General features: G+C 34.6%; 1 protein-coding gene across 6 annotated transcripts in view; it reads left to right on the top strand.

Moving 5' to 3' along the window:
- The window catches only part of PPP2R3A (protein phosphatase 2 regulatory subunit B''alpha), a 148,370-nt gene that overhangs the window by 106,191 nt on the left and 21,844 nt on the right, over positions 1-20,335 (top strand). For all 6 annotated transcript variants that reach the window (XM_032488015.1, XM_032487996.1, XM_032488003.1 and 3 more), the window contains 6 exons: positions 1,214-1,370; positions 6,195-6,243; positions 6,700-6,789; positions 15,063-15,238; positions 16,871-16,989; positions 18,816-18,922. In XM_032488015.1, the coding sequence (XP_032343906.1) occupies positions 1,214-1,370; positions 6,195-6,243; positions 6,700-6,789; positions 15,063-15,238; positions 16,871-16,989; positions 18,816-18,922 (698 nt within the window). The remainder of the gene's footprint in view (positions 1-1,213; positions 1,371-6,194; positions 6,244-6,699; positions 6,790-15,062; positions 15,239-16,870; positions 16,990-18,815; positions 18,923-20,335) is intronic.

The following is a 20,335-nucleotide window of genomic DNA, read 5'->3' as shown; positions in this document are numbered from 1 at the left end:
TTCTATGTAGACTTTATAATGTTTAGTGGCTTCATAATCTTTCATTAAGTGGATTTTACCATAATTTAATAATTTGTGTTGTTTTCGATTTGCCCCAAAGCATTTTAGATTCCCAGTATTTACATTTTAGAAAATAATTTTTATCAAAGTAATACATTTGCATTATGAAATGAGTCACCTTTGTTTCTTATGTTTTTCACCTTGAATTCCATTTTATTTTCTAATGATATTGACATACGTTTTCTTTTTGTTAAGATTTAGCTAGAGTATGTTTTAACTCTCCTTTTAAATTTTATTTCAGACTTACCTCTTACAGACACCCTATGCCTAGATCTGCTCTTTGAGTTTGGTTTTTATTCTCAATCTGAAGATCTTTTAATGGGAGATTTAGCTCATTCACCTTTATTTTGATTGTTGGTGTATCTGATCTTATTTTTGCCATCTCACTTTGTTTTTTCTATTTCCTAAGTTTCCTTATGGTTTCTTTTATCTTTTTTTCTGAATCTTTCATTTCTGAAAAGATCTTCATTTATCTGCCCACTTATATCATAATTTGGCTGGCTATAAGAATTCTGGGCCCAAAATCATTGTTTCTGGTGTTTTCACTGGGGGCACACAGTGAGTCAGAAGAGAAGCAGGTTTATTTCCATCCCAGGGCCCTGCAGCTCTTCCCTACATGCCTTCTATGCCAGCCGTTCTTCCCCACCACTTCCCCGCATCATCACAGTGGTATACATAAGTCACCTTTATGGTAAACTTGATTCCATTACAAAACCAATCCTGTATGTGGATGCCCACTCTTCATAATAGAATAGATAGATGACCATTCTTCGTAACTTTGAAAAGTTAAAAGCAGTGTCAGTTTATAGCCATGTAATAAGTAAGTCTGTTGTCTGATTGTTCTGTGCTTGCTAGTCTGGGGACCTCTGATAGGCTGCAGGCCCCTTGGTGACGGTCCTTCCCTTTCCCTGCTTTTAAATCCTCCATAGCATCTCACCCTTTGCTAAGCATATTACATAGCTCGTAAATACTTGTAGATTGATCAACTGATTAAAGGTAGAATGAGGTTGCCTACTAAAAGTTCCCAGTTTGGTACCAAAACCAAAATTTTTTATTCAGTTTAAAATAAAAATTTACTAGAATCTATATAATGGCCAAACCTGAGTTTTCATAATTTTAAAATAAATTAATCCTTCTATTCATACCATTTCAGACTCTAGCCCTTTTGGAAGAAGAGGAAGATATAAACCAAATCACAGATTACTTCTCCTATGAACATTTCTATGTTATTTATTGTAAATTTTGGGAACTAGATAGTGACCATGACCTCTACATCAGCCAAGCCGATCTATCTCGATACAATGACCAGGGTAAGTGTTTCTACAATAGTCGAGACTTAACTATTTTGAAGAAGGCAAGAGTTAAATCGTGCTCGCTCATTATGAGGAATTCCCTTATCTTAAAATCTGTATGTAATCAAGTCCTATTTAAAGGGCCAAGAAATGTTAAGTGGAAATGGTGACAAGATTAATTTTTATTTAGAAACCGGGTGTAGGAGAAGGGCTTTGGAGGTCAGTAAGAAATCAGTCTTAGTTTTGATCAGTTGGTGAGTCTTTATAGTGATGGCTTATTTTCTGATGATGAACTAAATAAAAATCACATCTGTGTAAATTTTACTTGGAAGAGAACATATATACACCGTTTTAAATTCTCATTTTATATTTATAAACAGCCAAGGATGAAAATAATGTTTCTAACTTGCCAGTGTTTTCAAGGACTCAGAAAAACTTACATTTCGGAATTTATTTCTAGAAAAGATTTTTTTCTGCAGATGAATTTTGTGTGCTTTCTTTTGTCAAAAAAACAAAAAATTACATATCGCATGCTACTACACTTTTTGCTTCATTTTGACCAATAGTAGTAAACTTAGAACCTATTACCTACTGATTTAATATTCTTAACCAAGCACCAAGACACACTGATAATCCTTCTCTCATAAGATTGTCCCTGTTCTATTCTTAAATGTCTTCTCAGACACTGTGGATTTTTTAAAATAAGCCATTAGCCTTCTAGATGTAGCAAAGTACAAATCTCAAATAAATGCACTGAATTTTGCTTCTGTTATTTGGTATATCTGTGACTAATAGTATACATTTAAAAAAATAGTATACATCTTAAGGAAAGTTTCATTCTATATGATGTCAAGTTTTATAGAACTTACCATATTTAAGAAAGAGTCCTGCCTCCCAAAACTCAGGTACCAACCAGACATCACGAAGAAAATACTAAATTGTACTTATTTGATAAACAAGCATTTTAGTACTGTATCTTCACTGGTTCAAGTACAGGCATACCTCATTTTATTTCACTTTGCTTTATTGTGCTTTGCAGTATTTTTTACAAATTGAAGGTCCTACGTTGAACAAACCTATTGGTGCCATTTTTCCAACAGCATTTGTTCACTTAGTGTCTCTGTGTCACATTTTGGTCATTCGCACAATATTTCAAACTTTTTCATTATTATTATATTTGTTATGGTGATCTGTGGTCAGTGATCTTTGATGTTACTTTTGTAATTGTTTTGGGGTGCCATGAACTGCTCCTGTATCGTAGCCAACTTGATCGATAAATGTTGTGTACCTTCTGACTGCTCCACCAACCAGATATTTCCCTGTCTCGCTCCCTGTCCCAGTCCTCTCTGTTCTCTGAGACACAGCAATATTGAAATTAAGTCAATGAATAGCCCTATAGTGGCCTCTAAGTGTTCAAGTGAAAGGAAGAGTCACACGACTCTCACTTTAAATCAAAAGCTAGAAATGATTAAGCTTAGTGAGGAAGACAAGTTGAAAGCCAAGATAGGTGGAAAAGTAGGCTTCTTGTGCCAAACAGTTGGCCAAGTTGTGAATGAATGCAAAGAAAAGTTCTCGAAGGAAATTAAAAGTGCTAGTCCAGTGAACACACGAATGATAACAAAAAAAGTGAAATAGCCTTGTTTGCTGATATGGAGAAAGTTTTAGTGATCTGGAAAGAAGATCAAACAAGTCACAACATTCTCTTAAGCTAAGTCTTCATGCAGAACAAAGCCCTGTCTCTCTTCAATTCCATGAAGGCTAAGAGAGATGAAGCTACAGAAGGGAAGTTGGAAACTAGCAGAAGTTGGTTCATAAGGTTTAAGGAAAGAAGCCATTTCTATAATATAAAAGTACAGGGCGAAGCAGCAAGTTATCCAGATCTAGCTAAGACAGTTAATAAAGGTGGCTACACTAAACAACAGATTTTCAGTGTAGACAGAACAGCCCTGTATTGGAAGAAGATGCCGTCTAGGACTTTCATAGCTAGAGAGAAGTCAATGCCTGGATTCAACACCTCAAACGACAGGCTGACTCTCTTGTGAGGGGCTAATGCAGCTGGTGACTTTAAGTTGAAGCCAATGCTCACTTACCTTTCTGAGAGTCCTAGGGCTCATAAGAATTATGCTAAATCTTTTCTACCTGCGCTTTATAAATAGAACAACAAAGCCTGGATAACAGCACATCTGTTTACAACATGGTTTTCTGTATATTTTAAGCCCACTATTGAGACCCACTGCTTAGGAAAAAAAGATTCCTTTCAAAATATTACTGCTCATTAACAATGTGCCTGGTCACCCAAGGTCTCTAATGGAGATGTACAGTGAGATTACTGTTCTTTACATGCCTGCTAACACAGCATCCATTCTGCAGCCCATGGAGTAATTTCAACTTTCAAGTCTTATTTAAGAAATACATTCCATAAAGCTATAGCTACCATAGATAAAGATTCCTGTGATGGATCTGGGCAAAGTCAACTGATAACCTACCGGAAAGGATCATCATTCTAGATGCCATTAAGAACATGTGATTCATGGGAAGAGGTCAAAATATCACCATGAACAGTTTGGAAAAAGTTGATTCCAGCCCTCATGGATGACTTTGAGGGGTTCAAGACTTCAGTGGAGGAAGTAACTGCAGATGTGTTGGAAATAGCAAGACAGTTAAAAGTACAGCCTGAAGATGTGACTGACTTGCTGCAATCCTATGATAAAACTTTAATAGATGAGGAGTTGCAGCTTATGGATGAGCAAAGAGAATAGTTTCTTGTGATGGAATCTACTCCTGGTGAAGATGCTGTGAAGATTGTAGAAATGACAACAAAGGATTTAGAATATGACACAAACTTAGTTGACAAAGCAGCAGCAGAGTTTGAGAGGATTTTCTCCAATTTTGAAAGAAGTTCTACTGTGGGTAAAATGCTATCAAACAGCATTGCATGTTACAGAGAAATCATTTGTGAAGGAAAGAATCGATCCATTCAGCAAACTTCATTGTTGTCTTATTTTTTAAAATTGCCACAGCCACCTCAGCCTTCAGCAGCCACCACCCTGCTTAGTCAACTGTCATCAACATTGAGGCAAGAGCCTCCACCAGCAAAAAGATTACAGTTTGCTAAAGGTTCAGATGATGGTTAGCATTTTTTAGCAATAAAGTATTTTTAATTAAGGTATGTACCTAGTTTTTTTAGACATAATGCTATTGCACACTTATAGGCTACAGTATAGTATAAACATAACTTATATGTACTGGGAAACCAAAAAATTCACGTAACTTGCTTTATTGTGATATGCACTTATTGAGGTTGTCTGGAGCCGAACCCACAATACCTCTGAGGTATGCCTATAGTCATAACCTTCCTGTTACCGGAATAGCATAAAAATGGACATACTCATAGGGGTATCAGGTCATCTTTACTAGCTATGCACCTTCTGGTTACCAGTGGTCAGATCATCTGTACAACATGAGCTAGCCTCTAAAGGTCGTGCAGAACCCTGTGGTCTCTAAGGCACCTTCTCTGGCTGGCATAACTACAGTTCTGATTAAGTCCCAAAATATTGTGTATACACACGTAGCAACTCATTAGAGGCATGTTAAAGGAATGAAGTCTAGAACAGCTGGCATCTAGGCCTGCATAATGAAAGGGCCACTGAAACTCTGCATAACTGCCCTCCCACCAACCTGTCTTTAATGGGACAACATAAGCTTCAGTTTTAGGAGGTTAAACCTTCCAAATCTTTAAAAAAATAAAAGAAGTGTTTCAAAAATACTTTAGCTTCAGAATTGAATATCCTTGCCTTTGATATATAACCCCCTTTTTTTCTATCTGGCACAAATTATTAACCCCATAAACCAGTGTTCAACAAAGTCTAGAGGGTCCTTATATAACCTTTGGTACATAACCAGGCATGGCTGTGCTGACACACATATGCTCAACATTCTTCAACCAAACTAATTAACCTTTATGTTGACTATGCCTGACTCTGTGCAGAAGAGTTAGATGCTGATAGCTGCTAACTCTCTGGTGACCTCATCACTGGTTCTGAAATTTTAGTGTGCACGCCTTTGCCTGGGGCACTGGCTGAAAGAACAGATTCCTGTCCTCACCACATCTCTGGGTCCAAGATCCATTAGCATCTCCTTTTTTAAAACTCATGCTTTTGGTTACTTTGAACTCACAGCGATGTACACTGATACAGATTCTCTAGGATCTATCATCAAAAGGAATATACTGTCTTAAGATATTATTGTCCCTCTCTGAGTAAAACCTAGTGCTGGAATTTCTAACAAATTGTACAATGTGTCGCATAATATCCTGGACTTCTATAGGATGAGAATGTAAGAAAAGTATCTGTGGTATATTTCAGTATCTTTTATAAATTTCTACATGAAAACATTCTCCATCGTTTTACTCAGATCCCTTATATTAGGAGCCAACAGTCAGTTCCCCTTTGAATTTAATGCTAGGAAAAAATTTGTCTGGTTTTAGAGGAAAAGTTGTCTTATTGAATAACAAGATCAATACAAATTTTGTACATTTTTGTCTTAGTTGTCAGTATATTCAGAACCAACTTGGTGCTTAACTATATTAATACACCGCAGCTGTCAGGCACATCCGTTTGCCTGTTCTTTTGTAATGATTGATTGATTGATTGATTGATTGATTAAGCCATCTCAAATTCTTACTTTCAAAAAATATAAATTATACATAAGTAAAAAGTTACTACTCATATTCACATCATGAAGATTATTAAGTTTTAGCTTGAAGCTGTAAAAATAAATTGCCAAAAGTATTCCCTTTGAGAGCATGTTTTAACTAGCTTTGTACTTTTTATTTACATTTAGCTTCATCAAACAGGATTATTGAAAGGATATTCTCTGGGGCAGTAACAAGGTAAGAAAAAGCATCTGAGTTTAAAAATGAACTACAATACTGTAACAATCTCATTTTAGCAAGGCTTCCTGAATAATTTGGCCATGCTGTAGGTCAGATAATAATACTCTACAAAACATGGAGTAATGGCTTCATATAAGACAGTAGTAACTCTTTTATATATGGGCATTAGTCCTTTATCTAAATACAGGTAACAGTGCTTCACCTGGTGATTATTTGCATTTACATTAGAAAGCAGATTTCTTCATATCTGCAAATGCTTTCTGGTTTCAACCTCTAGGCCTTTGAAAACAAGATAGGCAATGGAAAGGGGTTGCCTTTTGTGAGGTTTCTAGCATTGTAATTTTTTTAACTTAATTTCCAGAGAAAGATGTTACTTTATCTCTTAGTCTGTCATCCTACTAAATTTACCTAAGTAACTGCTCAGGAAATGTTATAACCATATGTTTTCTTCAGGGGAAAAACATTACAGAAAGAGGGAAGAATGAGCTATGCCGATTTTGTTTGGTTTTTGATCTCCGAGGAAGACAAAAGGAACCCTACCAGGTATGACTTCCAAGTTTCCTTTGCCAAGATGGAACAGACATAGTCTCTGCCCTCTCAGACTGAATCCATAGTCACAGCATATCAGGAGCCCTTACCCCCAGAAACAAAGGTGAGGTGATGTGAGCTGGCCCTGAAGGGTAAGTAGGACTGGTAAGCATTTATGTGGAATATAAGACTACATACTGTGAATTTTAGTTGTTTCCTGATCTTCCTGGTTCAGTAGTAAATTGGAGAGGAAAGAAGAGCAAATTGTGGATGACTGATATATGAGAACATGCCCTCATTCCCCCATTTAGAATCATCTCTCCCTTCCCTTGGCATACCTGATTTGTAGCTGTGAGTTTACACATCTATAACATTGTGTTACACAAGCTAGGAAGAAAAAGAAGAGAGGGCTACAAACATCTGTGTCCCTCTGTTTTTCTTCCTAGCTTGTGTGACACAGTGCCCTGCACATAGCTTGTGCTTAGTACCGAGGGAGAGAGAGGCAGCCATCCCTGATGCTGCTCGCGGGTGTCATTGACTCAGCTGTCTGCATGGTAGTTCAAGATGTTATCTAAATGTTGGATGTATGGTTTTGAAATCATTAAAACAGAAATAAAACTAAGCTATTTCGGGCAGCTTATTATATTATTTTAAATAACTTTGTTGTCCATTTCAAAAATAGTAATTTGTTGTTCATTATGGATAACATGGATAAAGCAGAAGAAAACAAATTTTAATGCTAATAATTCTAACACTCAGAAAAAGACTATTAAGAGTTAATATGTGTTATATAGTTTTTTCATATAAACGTTTACATACTCTTTGGACATTAAGATTAATTCCATAGGATTAAATCCTAGATACTATACACTCCAAAATTTTCATAGAATGCTCTACTAAATATCCTCTAGCTTTAGCTGAATACTTGTCACACCCACTGTTTTTTCCCTTAAACTCTCCCAAAAAGGACCTGCTAAGGTTAAAGGAGACATTTTTAAGAGCATTTATAAAAATTATTAAACTGCTTTTCAGAAAAACTATAATTTTATACTTTATTAACAAAGTATTGAGCATATTTCCTATAACCCTTAATACTAGGAGTCTTCCTCTTGATAAATTAATAATTTTATCAATATTTATATCAATATCAATAAAATATTTTCAAACTTGATAAATAAAAATTTAGTATTATCTTATTTTGCGTTTCTTTGATTGCTAGTGAGACTGAATTTTTTTCATATATTTTTGGCCATTTTTATTTCATCTTAGATGACTTGCCTTTTCATATCTTTTACTCATTTCTGCTGGATTAATTTGTATAAGTTTATTGTTTTATCACAAATACACATTAAATATTAAAAATTATAAAATACAAATATTCAGAAGCCTTAATATAAAATTCATTCATAATTGCATGACCCATAGTTAACATTTTGGTATATGTCCTTTCACACCTTCTTCTCATCCTACTTCCTCTCTCCCCCTTCTTCTTCCCTTCATCCCCTCCTTATAGTCCTCTGCCCTCTCTTTCTCTCTGCACCAAATGACATAGTATGCTAAATGGTATCATACAATACAATTTTGTAATACACTTTTTCATATAGGAGGATATTTCTATGCAAGTATGCATGTTTATAATCATTTTATCATTAATCCATTATTTAGAGTACTTAGGTTGTTTTAATTACTTAAATTTCCAAAGATTTGAAGTCTGTATTTTTCTGTTTCTTGCCTTTTTGCTGTTCTATTAATCCTCTCAATTTCAATCTTTTATCTTTCATATTTACTTAGTTATGGAAAAGCTTTCCTCAAATACTTCCCATTTTGTCCCGTTACCCCGTAGGAACAAATGAAGAGAACTAGAAATGATAATAAAGCAGGTTAATATAACAAACTTTGTGATTATACACGTGCTCTCCTTTCTCCTCTCAGCTTCTTTGAAAAACAAATTATATACAGGAATAATTATTGTTGGGTCTGTAATATATAGAGATGTAATATATATATATATATATATATATATATATATATATATATATATATAGCACAACAAGAAAGAAGAGAGAATAGAGTTATATAGGGGTAACATTTAAAATCTCACTGGAACTAAGTATAAATCTGAAGTAATTTAAGAAGTTAAAATGTATATGGTAAGCCTTAGAGCAACCAGTAGGAAATTAACTCAAAAATGCATAGTGAAAAAAATCATTAAGAGTTAAAATGTTCCATTTAGAAAATACTCACTTAATGTAAAAGAAAGCAGTAAAGGAAAAATAGAGGAAAAGCTCCAAGATACATAGAAAAGAAAAAGTAAAATGACGGGCATAAGTCTAAGTATAACAATAATAACATTAAATGTGAATGGATTCATCATATTGTCAAAAGGCAGAAATTTTATTTTTCAGACTGAATCAGAAAAACACGTTTTTTGGATACAATTCTGTACTGTCTACATGAGATACATATTAGATTTAAAGATACAAAAGGGTGCAAAAAGAAATACAAAAGATCAAGATACATCATACAAATAACAACCATAAGAAACCTAGAGTGGCTATATAAATATCAGAGGTCATAGACTTTAATAAAAAAATTGTTACAACAGACAAAAAAGAACATCTTATTTCATAAAAGGATCAGTCCCACAGAAAGACATACAATTATAAACATATATACACCTAGCAGCACAAAGCCCTAAAATATATGAAATAAAAATTGTAAGGAAATTGTAAGGAAAAATAAACAATTCAGCAGTAGCATTTGGAGACTTCAGTACCCTGCTTTTGGTAATAGACAAAACAGCCAGGAAGGAGATCAACAAGGAAATAAAATTCATGAATAACACTATAAATGAAACCAAAAACCAATAAACCTAACAGATATCTATAGAACACAAGCTAAGAACAGTAGAATATGTATTCTTCTCAAGTGCACATATAGAACATTCTCCAGGTTAGAATATGTGGTAGGCCACGTAATAGCCTTCAAGAATATAAAAAGTGAAATTATATAAATTATGTTCTCTGACCAGAATAAAATTAATAATAACAGAAGGAAATGTAGGAAGTCACAAATAAATAGAAACAATGCACTGCTTAAATAACCAGTGGATCAAAGAAGAATACATAAAAGAAATTAGAAAATTATTTAAAATTAATGAAAATGAAGACACAGCATACCAAAACTTTAAGATGAATGAAAAGGAAAACAGTATACCAAAACTTACGGGATGTAACAAAAGCAGTACAAAGAAAATTTCTTCCTGTAAATCCATATATTGAAAAAGAAGAAATGTCTTAAGTCAATAACCTAACCTTCCACTTTAAGAAACCAGGAAAAAAGAGTAAAAGAAAATTAGCAAACAGAAAGAAGAAAAGAATAAAGATTAGAATGCATAAATGAGAGAATAGGAAAATAAAATCAGTGGTGCCAAAAGTCATTTCTTTTGAAAAGATCAATAATATTGATAAGGCTTTAGCTATCCTAATCAAGAAGAAAGAGAACATACAGATTAAGGTCGGAATGAAGAGGGAACGTGAGTACTGACCATATAGGAATAAAAAGGATTATAGTAGATATATACAACAACTTTCTGCTAATAAATTAGGTAACTTAGACAAAATGAACAAATTACCTAGAGAGACACAAACTACTAAACTGGTTCAAGAAGAAATTAAAAATCTGAATAGGAAGAATAATCCCAGGCTGAGTTGGCCTCACTAGAGAACACTATCAAACATTTAAAAAATAGTAACAATTCTTTACAAACTCTTAAAAAAAATAAAAGAGGAAGGAACATTTCCAAATTCCTTTCATGAGGCCAATATTACCCAGATACCAAAACCAGACAAAATATTACAAGAAAACTTCAAACCACTATTCTTTATGAATACAGATGCAAAAAATACTCAACAAAATTAGGAAACTGAATCTAGCAAAATATGAAAAAGATTGTGTACCACGAGCAAGTGAAACTTACCCCCAAAATACAAGATTGATTTACCATCTAAAAAAGCAGTTCTAAGAGGGAAATTTATAGCAACAAATGCCTACATAAGAAAAATAGAAAGATCACAAATAAACAACTTTACACCTAAAAAAACTAAAAAAGAACAAACTGAACCTGAAGTTAGCAGAAAGAAGGAAATGATAAAGTTCAGAGCAGAAATAAATGACATAGAGACTAGGAAAGATCAATGAATCTTTGGTTTTTTGACAAGGTGAGCAAAATTAACAAACCTTTAGCTAGACTAAGAAAAAAGAAGACTCAAATAAAATTATAAGTGAAAGAGGAGACTTTACAACAGAAACACAAAAGATCATATGAGACTACTGTGAACATTAATGTGTCAACAAATTAGATAACCTAGAAGGAATGGATAAATTCCTAGAAATGTACAGCCTACCAAGACTGAATAGAAAATCTGAACAAATAACAAGTAAGGAGATAGAATCAGTAATTAACCTCCCCAAAAGGAAAAGCCCAAGACCTAATGACTTCACAGCTGAATTCCGCCAGCAAAGGAGGAATGAATGCAAATTATTCTCCAGCTCTTCCAAAAAACTGAAGAGGAGGGAATATTCCCAAATTCACTTTATGAGACCAGTGTTACCCTCATACCAGATAAGGACACTATAAGAAAATTGCAGGCCAACGTCCCTGATAAACATAGATAAAGAAATCCTCAACAAAATACCAGCAAAATGAATTCAGCAACTTATTTAAATGATTATGCACCGCCATCAAGTGGGGTTTGTGCCTAGGATGCAAGGATGGTTTGACATACAAAGCAGTAAATGTCATATACCATATTAAAAGAATGAAGGATAAAAAAATATATCAATTCAATAAATATAGGAAAGCATTTGACAAAATTCAACACCCTTTAGAGATAAAAAAAAAAAATTCTCAAGTTAGGTGTATCAGGAATGTACCTCAACATGATAAAGACTGTGTATGACAGCTGGCATCATACTCAGTGGTAAAAATATGAAAGCTTTTCCTCTGAGATCAGGAACAAGACAAATATACCCATTCTTGCCACCTTTATTCAACTAGCAGGACTAATTAGGCAAGCAAAAGAAAAGATATCCAAACCAGAAAGGAAGAAGTAAAATTTTCTTTCTTTGCCGATGACATAATATCATATGTAGAAAACCTTTAAAGACTACAAAAAAAAAAAAAACTGTTAGAACTAATAAATGAATTCAATAAAGTTGCAGAATACAAAATAAAACTACAAAAATTATTTGCATTTCTATACACTAACAACAAAGTATCTGAAAAGGAAATTAAGAAAATGGTCCCATGTACAATAGCATCAAATAAAATAAAACACACAGGAATATATTTAACCTGGGAGGTTAAAGATATGTACACTGAAATGTATGAAATCTTGATGAAAGAATTTGAAGAGGGTGCAAAAAATAGAAAGATATCCTATCTTCATGAGTTGGAAGAATGGATATTGTTAAAATATGCATACTACTGAAAGTGATCTACAGATTCAATGCAATACCTATCAAAATTCCAATGACATTTTTCACAAAAAAAAAATAAGAACAACCCTAAAATTCATACAGAAGTACAAAATAACAAAAAAAATCTTGAACAAAAATAAAGCTGGAGGTATCACACTACCTGATTTTAAAATATTCAATAAAACTATAATAATCAAAACAGCATGGTATTGGCATAAAACAGACATATATATTAATGGAACAGAATAGAAAACCCAGAAATAAATCTGTGCATTTATGGTCAATTGATCTTCAACAGAGATACCAAGAACACACATGAGGAAAGGATAGTCTCTTCAATGAAGGGTGTTGGGAAAACTGGCTATCTATATACAAAAGAATTAAATTGGACCCTTATCTCAACTATAAAAAGTCAACTCAAAATGGATTAAAGACTAAAGTATAAGACCTGAAACTATAAAACTACTAGACGAAAACATAGGGAACAAACTTACTGACACTGGTCTGTGAAATTTGATTTGGAGGGATATGACCCAAAAGCACAAGCACAAAAGCAAAAATAGACAAATAGGATTGAATAAAACTAGAAAGCTTCTAGTAGGAAGCAGTCAACAGAATGAAGAGAGAACCTATGGAATCAGAGAAAGTACATGCAAACGATACATATGGTAAAGAGTTAATATTGAAAATACATAAGGAACTCAATTCAATAGCAGGAAAGCAGCTCAATTAAAAAATAGACAAAGGATCTAAATAGACATTTCTTTAAAAAGATATACTAATGGCCATTTGTAAATTTCTGTCTCTTGGAAAAAAATGTCTATTCAGCTCCTCTGCCATTTTAAAATTAGGTTGTTTGGTTTTTTGCTGTTGAGTTATATGAGTTTTTTATATATTTTGGATATTAACCCCTTATCAGATATATAATTTGATATAATTTGCAAATATGTTCTCTTATTCAGTAGGTTGCCTTTTTATTTTGTTGATGGTTTTCTTTGCTGTGCAGAAGCTTTTTAGTTTGATATAATCTCACTTGTTTATTTTTTACTTTTTTGGTTTGCTTTTGGTGCCAGATCAAAAAGAATCATTGCCAGTGTCAAGGAGCTCATTGCCTCAAAGCTAGAAGTTTTACAGTTGCAAGTCTTACATTCAAGTCTTTAATCCATTTTGAGTTAACTTTTGTATATGGTGTAAGATGGTGGTCCAGTTTTCCTGACATCGTTTATTAAAGAGACTATCCTTTCCCCTACTGTATATTCTTAGCTCTTTTGTTAACTATATATGTGGGTTTATTTCTGGGCCCTATTCTGTTCCATTGATCTATGTGTCTATTTTTATGACCACCATACTGTTTTGATTACTATAGCTTCGTAGTATATTTTTAAATGAAGTAGTGTGATGCTCCACCTTTGTTCTTCTTGCTCAAGATTGCTTTGGCTATTTGGGATCTTTTGTGGTTCCATACAAATTTTAGGGTTGTTTGTTCTATTTATGTGAAAAATGCCATTGGAATTTTGATAGGAATTGCATTTAATCTGTAGGTAGCTTTGGGTAGTACGGACACTTTAACAATGTTAATTCTTCTAGTCCATGGAAATGGAATATCTTTCAATTTGTGTGTATCTTCAGTTTCATCCACTAGTGTCCTGTGCTTTTCAGTGCACAGATCTTTCACCTTTTTGTTTAAATTTATTCCAAGATATTTTATTTTATTATTGATGCAACTTGTAAACAGGATTCTTCATCTTTCTGCTAGTTTATTGTTAGTGTATAGAAATGCAATGATTTTTGTATATTGATTTTGTATCCTGCAATTTTACTGAGTTCAATTACTCTAACAGTGTTTTGGTGGAATCTTTAGGATTTTCTATATATAATATATGATCTGCAAAGAGTGACAGTTTTACTTCTCCATTTCAAATTTGGATGGCTTTTATTTATTTTCCTTGCATAATTGCTCTGGCTAGGACTTCCAGTACTACATTGACTAAAAACAGCAAGATTAGGTACCTTTTTCTTGTTCCTTATCTTAGAGGAAAAGCTTTCAGCTTTTCACCATTGAGTATAATGTTAGCTATGGGCTTGTCATATATGACCCTTATTATGTTGAGGTATGTTCCCTCTGTACCCACTTTGTTGAGAGTTTTTATAATAAAGAGATGTTGAATTTTGTAAAGTGTTTTTTCTACGTCTATTTAGGTGATTATGTGTTTTCACCTTTCCTTGTGTTAATGTAGTGTATCACATTGATTGATTTGCAGATGTTGAACCATTCTTGCATTCCTGGAATATTCTTGGTATAATCCTTTTACTGCATTGTTTAATTCAGTTTGCTAATATTTTGTTGAGTATTTTTGCATATATATTCATCAGGAATATTGATCTGTAATTTTCTTTTCTTGTGGTATCCTTGTCTGGTTTTGTTATCAAGGGTAATGCTGGCCTCATAAAATGAGTTAGGATGTTCTTTCCTCTTCTGTTTTTTAGGAGAGTTCAAGAAGGGCCATTGTTTATTCTTTTTAGATATTTAGAATTCACTAGTAAATCTGTCTGATCCTCAACTTTTGTTTGTTGGGAAATTTTTCATAACTGATTCAATCTCCTTATTAGCAATTGGTCTGTTCAGAAGAAGGGAAAATAAAGAGGAGGTCTGCCATTTTTTTCTAACAAATTTTGTAAAACTGTGTCTGAGTCTAAAGTATACACATACATAACTTTCATTTGAAAAGAAACATAGACAATAGTAAGTCTAGGTGAGTAAAGGACCTTTAACAGGCCATTGCTAATGAGTGTCCAGTATCTCCTAGCATTGAGTATTGGTTCCGCTGCATGGACTTGGATGGGGATGGTGTACTCTCCATGTATGAGCTGGAATACTTCTATGAGGAGCAGTGTGAACGGATGGAAGCCATGGGCATTGAGCCCTTGCCATTCCATGATTTGCTGTGCCAGATGCTTGACCTGGTGAAGCCAGCCAGCGATGGTAAGATTGAATAAAGAGCTATTTGCACTATTCACCTATGTAAGAGTTGGGGATGTAACCTGGATTTTCCTAAATTATTTAACTTCCCAGAGTCTTCATACAGGCTTTCCAAAAACAGAAGTATTTAAGTTTCTGCTTTACTGTTAGTGTAGAACCAACAGTCAATGGCAAATTCTGTTTAAGAAATAGGCTTTTTCCTGCAACCAACAAGCGACTAATTTCCAGAATATACAGACAGCTCTTACAAATCAATAACATAAAAAACAAGCAGCCCAATAAAAAAATTGGGCAGAAGACCTAAATAGACATTTCTCCAAAGAAGACATCTAGGTGGCCAACAGGCACTTGAAAAGATCCCAGTATTGCTAATTATTAGGGAAATGCACATCAAAACTACAGTGAGGTATCACTTCGCACCAGTCAGAATGGCCATCATTGAAAAGTCTACAAATAATAAATGCTGGAGAGAGTGTGGAGAAAAAGGAACCCTCCTACATTGTTGATGGGAATTTAAATTGGTGCAGCCACTATGGAGGACAGTATGAAGGTTCCTTAAAAAAATAAATATAGACTTAACATATGATCCAACAATCCTACTCCTGGGCATATATCTGAAGAAAACTATAATTCAAAAAGACACACGCACCCCAGTGTTCACAGAAGCACTATTTACAATAGCCAAGACATGGAAACAACCTATATGCCCATCGACAGATGAATGGATAAAGAAGATGTGGGGGGTGGGTGGGTGGGTGGGTGTGTGTGTGTGTGTGTGTGGGTGTGTAATGGAATATTACTCAGCCATAAAGAAGAATGAAATAATGCCATTTGCAGCAACATGAATGAACCTAGAGATTATCATATTAAGTAAAGTAAGTCAGACAGAGAAAGACAAATATCATATGCTTCCACTTATATGTGGAATCTATAAAAAAGGATACAAATTTTATTTACAAACCAGAAATAGATTCACAGACATAGAAAACAAACTATAGTTATCAGGGTGGGGAATGGGGAGAAGGATAAACTAGGAGTTTGGGATTAACAGATGCACATCACTATATATTAAATAGATAAACAACAGGGACCTACTGTGTAGCAGAGGGAACTATATTCAATTTCTTGCAATGAGCTATAATGGAAAAGAATCTGAAAAATACATCTATATGTATGCATATGTATAACTGAATTGCTTTGCTGTACACCTGAAACTAACATTGTAAACTAACTACACTTAAATAAAAAAATAAGAATTAAAAAAAAAGAAAAAGGCTTTTTCCAATAGAATCAGAAAGGAAACTAGTGATTGCCAGGGGCTAAGGGTTGGAGAGGGAAGGGGAGATGGAGTGGGACTGCCTGATGGGTACAGTTTCCTTTTGGGGCGAAGAAAAATGCTATGGGACACGATAGTGGTGATGGTTACACAACACTGTGAATGTACTAAAAGCCAATAAATTAATACCCTTTAAAATGGTTAAAATGGTGGACTTTATGTTATGTGAATTTTACCTCAAAAAAAAGAAATGGGATTTTTATAATAAAATAAGCATATGCATATACTTTTAAACTTGAGTAGAAGTTTTCCACTTGCCAAAACAGCTCTTGAAATTTACCAGCTTTGTTCTTTCACAGGCAGAATAACTCTGCGAGACCTGAAGAGATGCAGGATGGCTCACATCTTCTATGACACTTTCTTTAACCTGGAGAAATACTTAGACCATGAACAGAGAGATCCCTTTGCAGTCCAGAAGGTACCAGTGTAATTTTAACTTCTGTTTGAGGGCTGCAGCATCGGGGTTCTGTGCAACAGTCATGGTCTCTGTGTGTAGGAGCCTTGGTATTTAAAGAGTTCCATCACACACTGAGAAGAGAGAGAAAAGGACCTAGAGCACATCTCTTCCCAGAGCGAATCCTCAGGTTTAGGTGACCTGTGTTTGCCTATCATTCAGTGAACTGTAGGGTCTGTGTACTTCCATATACATCAGAAACTAGTTACAAGAAAAGTTTTGAAATATTTGTCTTTCTGACTTTTAAAATCTAGGTCAATAGGCACATCTGTATTAGAAAGTGTATTGGTTTTGACTTAACTGCACCATTCTGAGATGACATGGTAAACAGCTTTCCCCATTATAATGAGAACTAGGTGCTCTCCTGGATAGACAACCTTCAGATAATGTAACACTGTTTCAGGTGTTAATGATCACTGTACATGACTACCAGTTTGAAGTCATTCTACTGCTGAAGAGAGGTGAGCTCCCTTCCTCATCCACGAAAATCTGTGGGACTCTCAGAAAACCTGGACATATAATCCATGTCCAAAACACGAACAAACAAAAAGTGGAATATCACCACTTCTCTGTCTATTCCTCTGTTTAAAAAGTAAAAACTGTGTAGATAGAAAAGAACTGTTGCAGTTGAGTCCTATAGGAGTAAAACTACAGGAAACTTTTTCAGTCTTTTGCCTTCCACGTGTTGCATAACTTTGACCTAAATAGTAGTAAGAATACAAAGATCGGCTTCTAATAAGTACTCTGCACCTGACCTTGGAGCATATCAAGGTGCATTATTGCTAGCCTAAAGTCAGTGTTATATTTCATTGAGTTTAATATATCCCATTATTTTATATACCTTTAAGCAAGAAAAAAAAAACATTGCCAATTTTAAGTCTAAGATACATACCAATTTCAGAGATGTTAAAAAGATGGAGTTCTTAAAATAGATTAAATATAGTAATTAACACACTGTGCGGTCAATATTTAGGCACTTGCATTCTTCGTGTCATAACTAACTTGATGTCCTATAGCAGTGCTGACTCAACTTCGTCATGAAAAAACATCGTTTTACCTGGAACATAAAATCCAAGATGCTGCCTATATTGTAGAAGGAAAAGAAAATACATATGCCCTTTTGCCCCCTTCAATTTTATTTGTTAAATATTTTAAATTTTTCACCTTTAAATTTTTCTTTTCTTTCTGAGAGGTGGTAATTATCAATATTTGCTCTGATCTGCAAAGATTATTAGAAAGTGCTCAGCAAATTCCAGGCAGTGTGTGGAAGACACTGGTTATACAGAGATGAAAAAGATGGGTACAGAGAGAGATGAAAAAAAGAGCAAAAGGTGGCAACCAAGCATCTACAGTGGAGTGAAGGAAATGACTGGGGGGAGAAGGGCTGTTTCCAGGAAGAGAACACAGATGACGTGGTATCTGAGCTGGCTTTGAAAGAAGCAGTAAAGGTTTGCCAGAGGAAGGGACAGTACATTTCAGGTATATATGCAAACCACAAGTCACTCCAGATAGCTGCTGTGCAAAGTGCCAGAGAGAAGGGGCCAGAGAAGTCTCTGATTACAAGGCTGGAGTCTAAACCTAAGCCGTCTCGCTGTAACCATTCCTTACAATTTTGTGATTCAAAGTGTAGAAAGTGCAGAAAATCACTTTAGCACTTCTTTTAACTTGTTTAAATGAAACATCTTTCAGGTGGGGTTTCTTCAGTGATGTTAAAACATTTGTGATGACCTATCTCCAATTCTCTGTCTCTGATTATTTTTGTTTCCTGTGACTGACCTCTTCCCAATCAGGACGTTGAGAACGACGGTCCTGAGCCCTCCGACTGGGACAGGTTTGCTGCTGAGGAATATGAGACCCTTGTAGCGGAGGAGTCTGCCCAAGCACAGTTCCAGGAAGGGTGAGTCTCCCTGTGTCTTGCACAGCTTTTTTAACAGGGGTAACCTTATAGGGGGTATTAGGACCACCTTAAATAATCAAGCTTGTAATCCTTTCCTATCTTTGTCATTTTTGAATATCATAAAAATGAGTGACTTGAACCAGCTTTAATTGAATGAATGTTTTCCCCAGCAGTCTTCTCTTCCCTCCTTCACTAATTTCCTGAAAAGCCTTCTCATGTCCCATTTCCTTGAATGGAGTTGGACCTTTCATTGGAAACTAAGATCATTGTGCAGTCATTCTACTTTGTTAGGGATGTTGGGAAACCCTGTAAATACAGGAGGAAGCTCAAAGAACTACTTTCAAATAGTAAAGATGATCATGTTTAAAACAAATCTGTATCATACATGGTATTGTCATTCAACCCTGTACAGGAAGTGACTTTTACAGAAGATTTATAATAAGGTAAAATTCCATAAAGGGACCGTGGTAAGAAATTTAACTGCCCATGACTTTTACTGCCTAGAACATCTCAGTGACTTTCGAATTCGCTGGCTCTTATCATCATCTTCTAGCGGTTCCTGTAGCAGCTCCTCTAGTTCTTCCTTGGTCACTGTTTCTCAGGTTCTCAGTCCTTGTTATTAATGTGACGCGTTTTCTGAATAGGCAGTATATGCATTTGATTTAATATTCAAATAAATAGTTGGCTTCCTACCACTCAGTTCTCCCCAGAAGCAGCCACTGTTACCATTCTCCTGTGAGCCCTTCCAGAGGCACTCTCTCCCTCTCTGCCCCACATCCTCTCTCCTCACACACACACATACATGTGAGTATATATGTAAAACCAAGTGCACATATACATTCTTTTAACTTCTTTTTTCTCTTACACATATGGTAGCAGACTCATTGTTTGGTTCCCTGCTTTTTCCACTTTTGTAAAGTTTATGTTATACAAGCTGAATAAGTCCTAGAGACGTGCTATACAGTATAGTACCTATGGTTAAAATATGGTATCATGCACTTTAAAATATGTTAAAAAGATAGAGCTCATGTTAAGTGTTCCTACAAAAGAAAAAAAAGAACACAAAGAAATGTTTGGAGGTAGTGGCTAAGTTTAGTGCCTTGGTTGTGGAAATGATATTACAGATGCATGCATATGTCTGAATTCATCAAGATGAATTCATTAAATGGGCACAGTTTTTTTGTATCAAACTTCAATAAAGCTGAAAACCACAACAACAAAGGTTGGGAGAACAATATGGTGAACCAAATACTTGTTTTTAATAATCACTTAGGTATAAATGAGGCATCACAAATATTTTGGGGGCCCTGCATGAATGAAAAAAATTAATAAAAGAATAACTGAAAGTTGGAGGGAAAAACAAACCAATAAATTGGAGATTATTCCATTAATATATTCAATTAATGTGGTAAG

Source organism: Camelus ferus, chromosome 1 (assembly GCF_009834535.1).
Source record: "Camelus ferus isolate YT-003-E chromosome 1, BCGSAC_Cfer_1.0, whole genome shotgun sequence".
Lineage (NCBI taxonomy): Eukaryota > Metazoa > Chordata > Mammalia > Artiodactyla > Camelidae > Camelus > Camelus ferus.
This window is presented reverse-complemented; position numbering and strand designations above follow the sequence as displayed.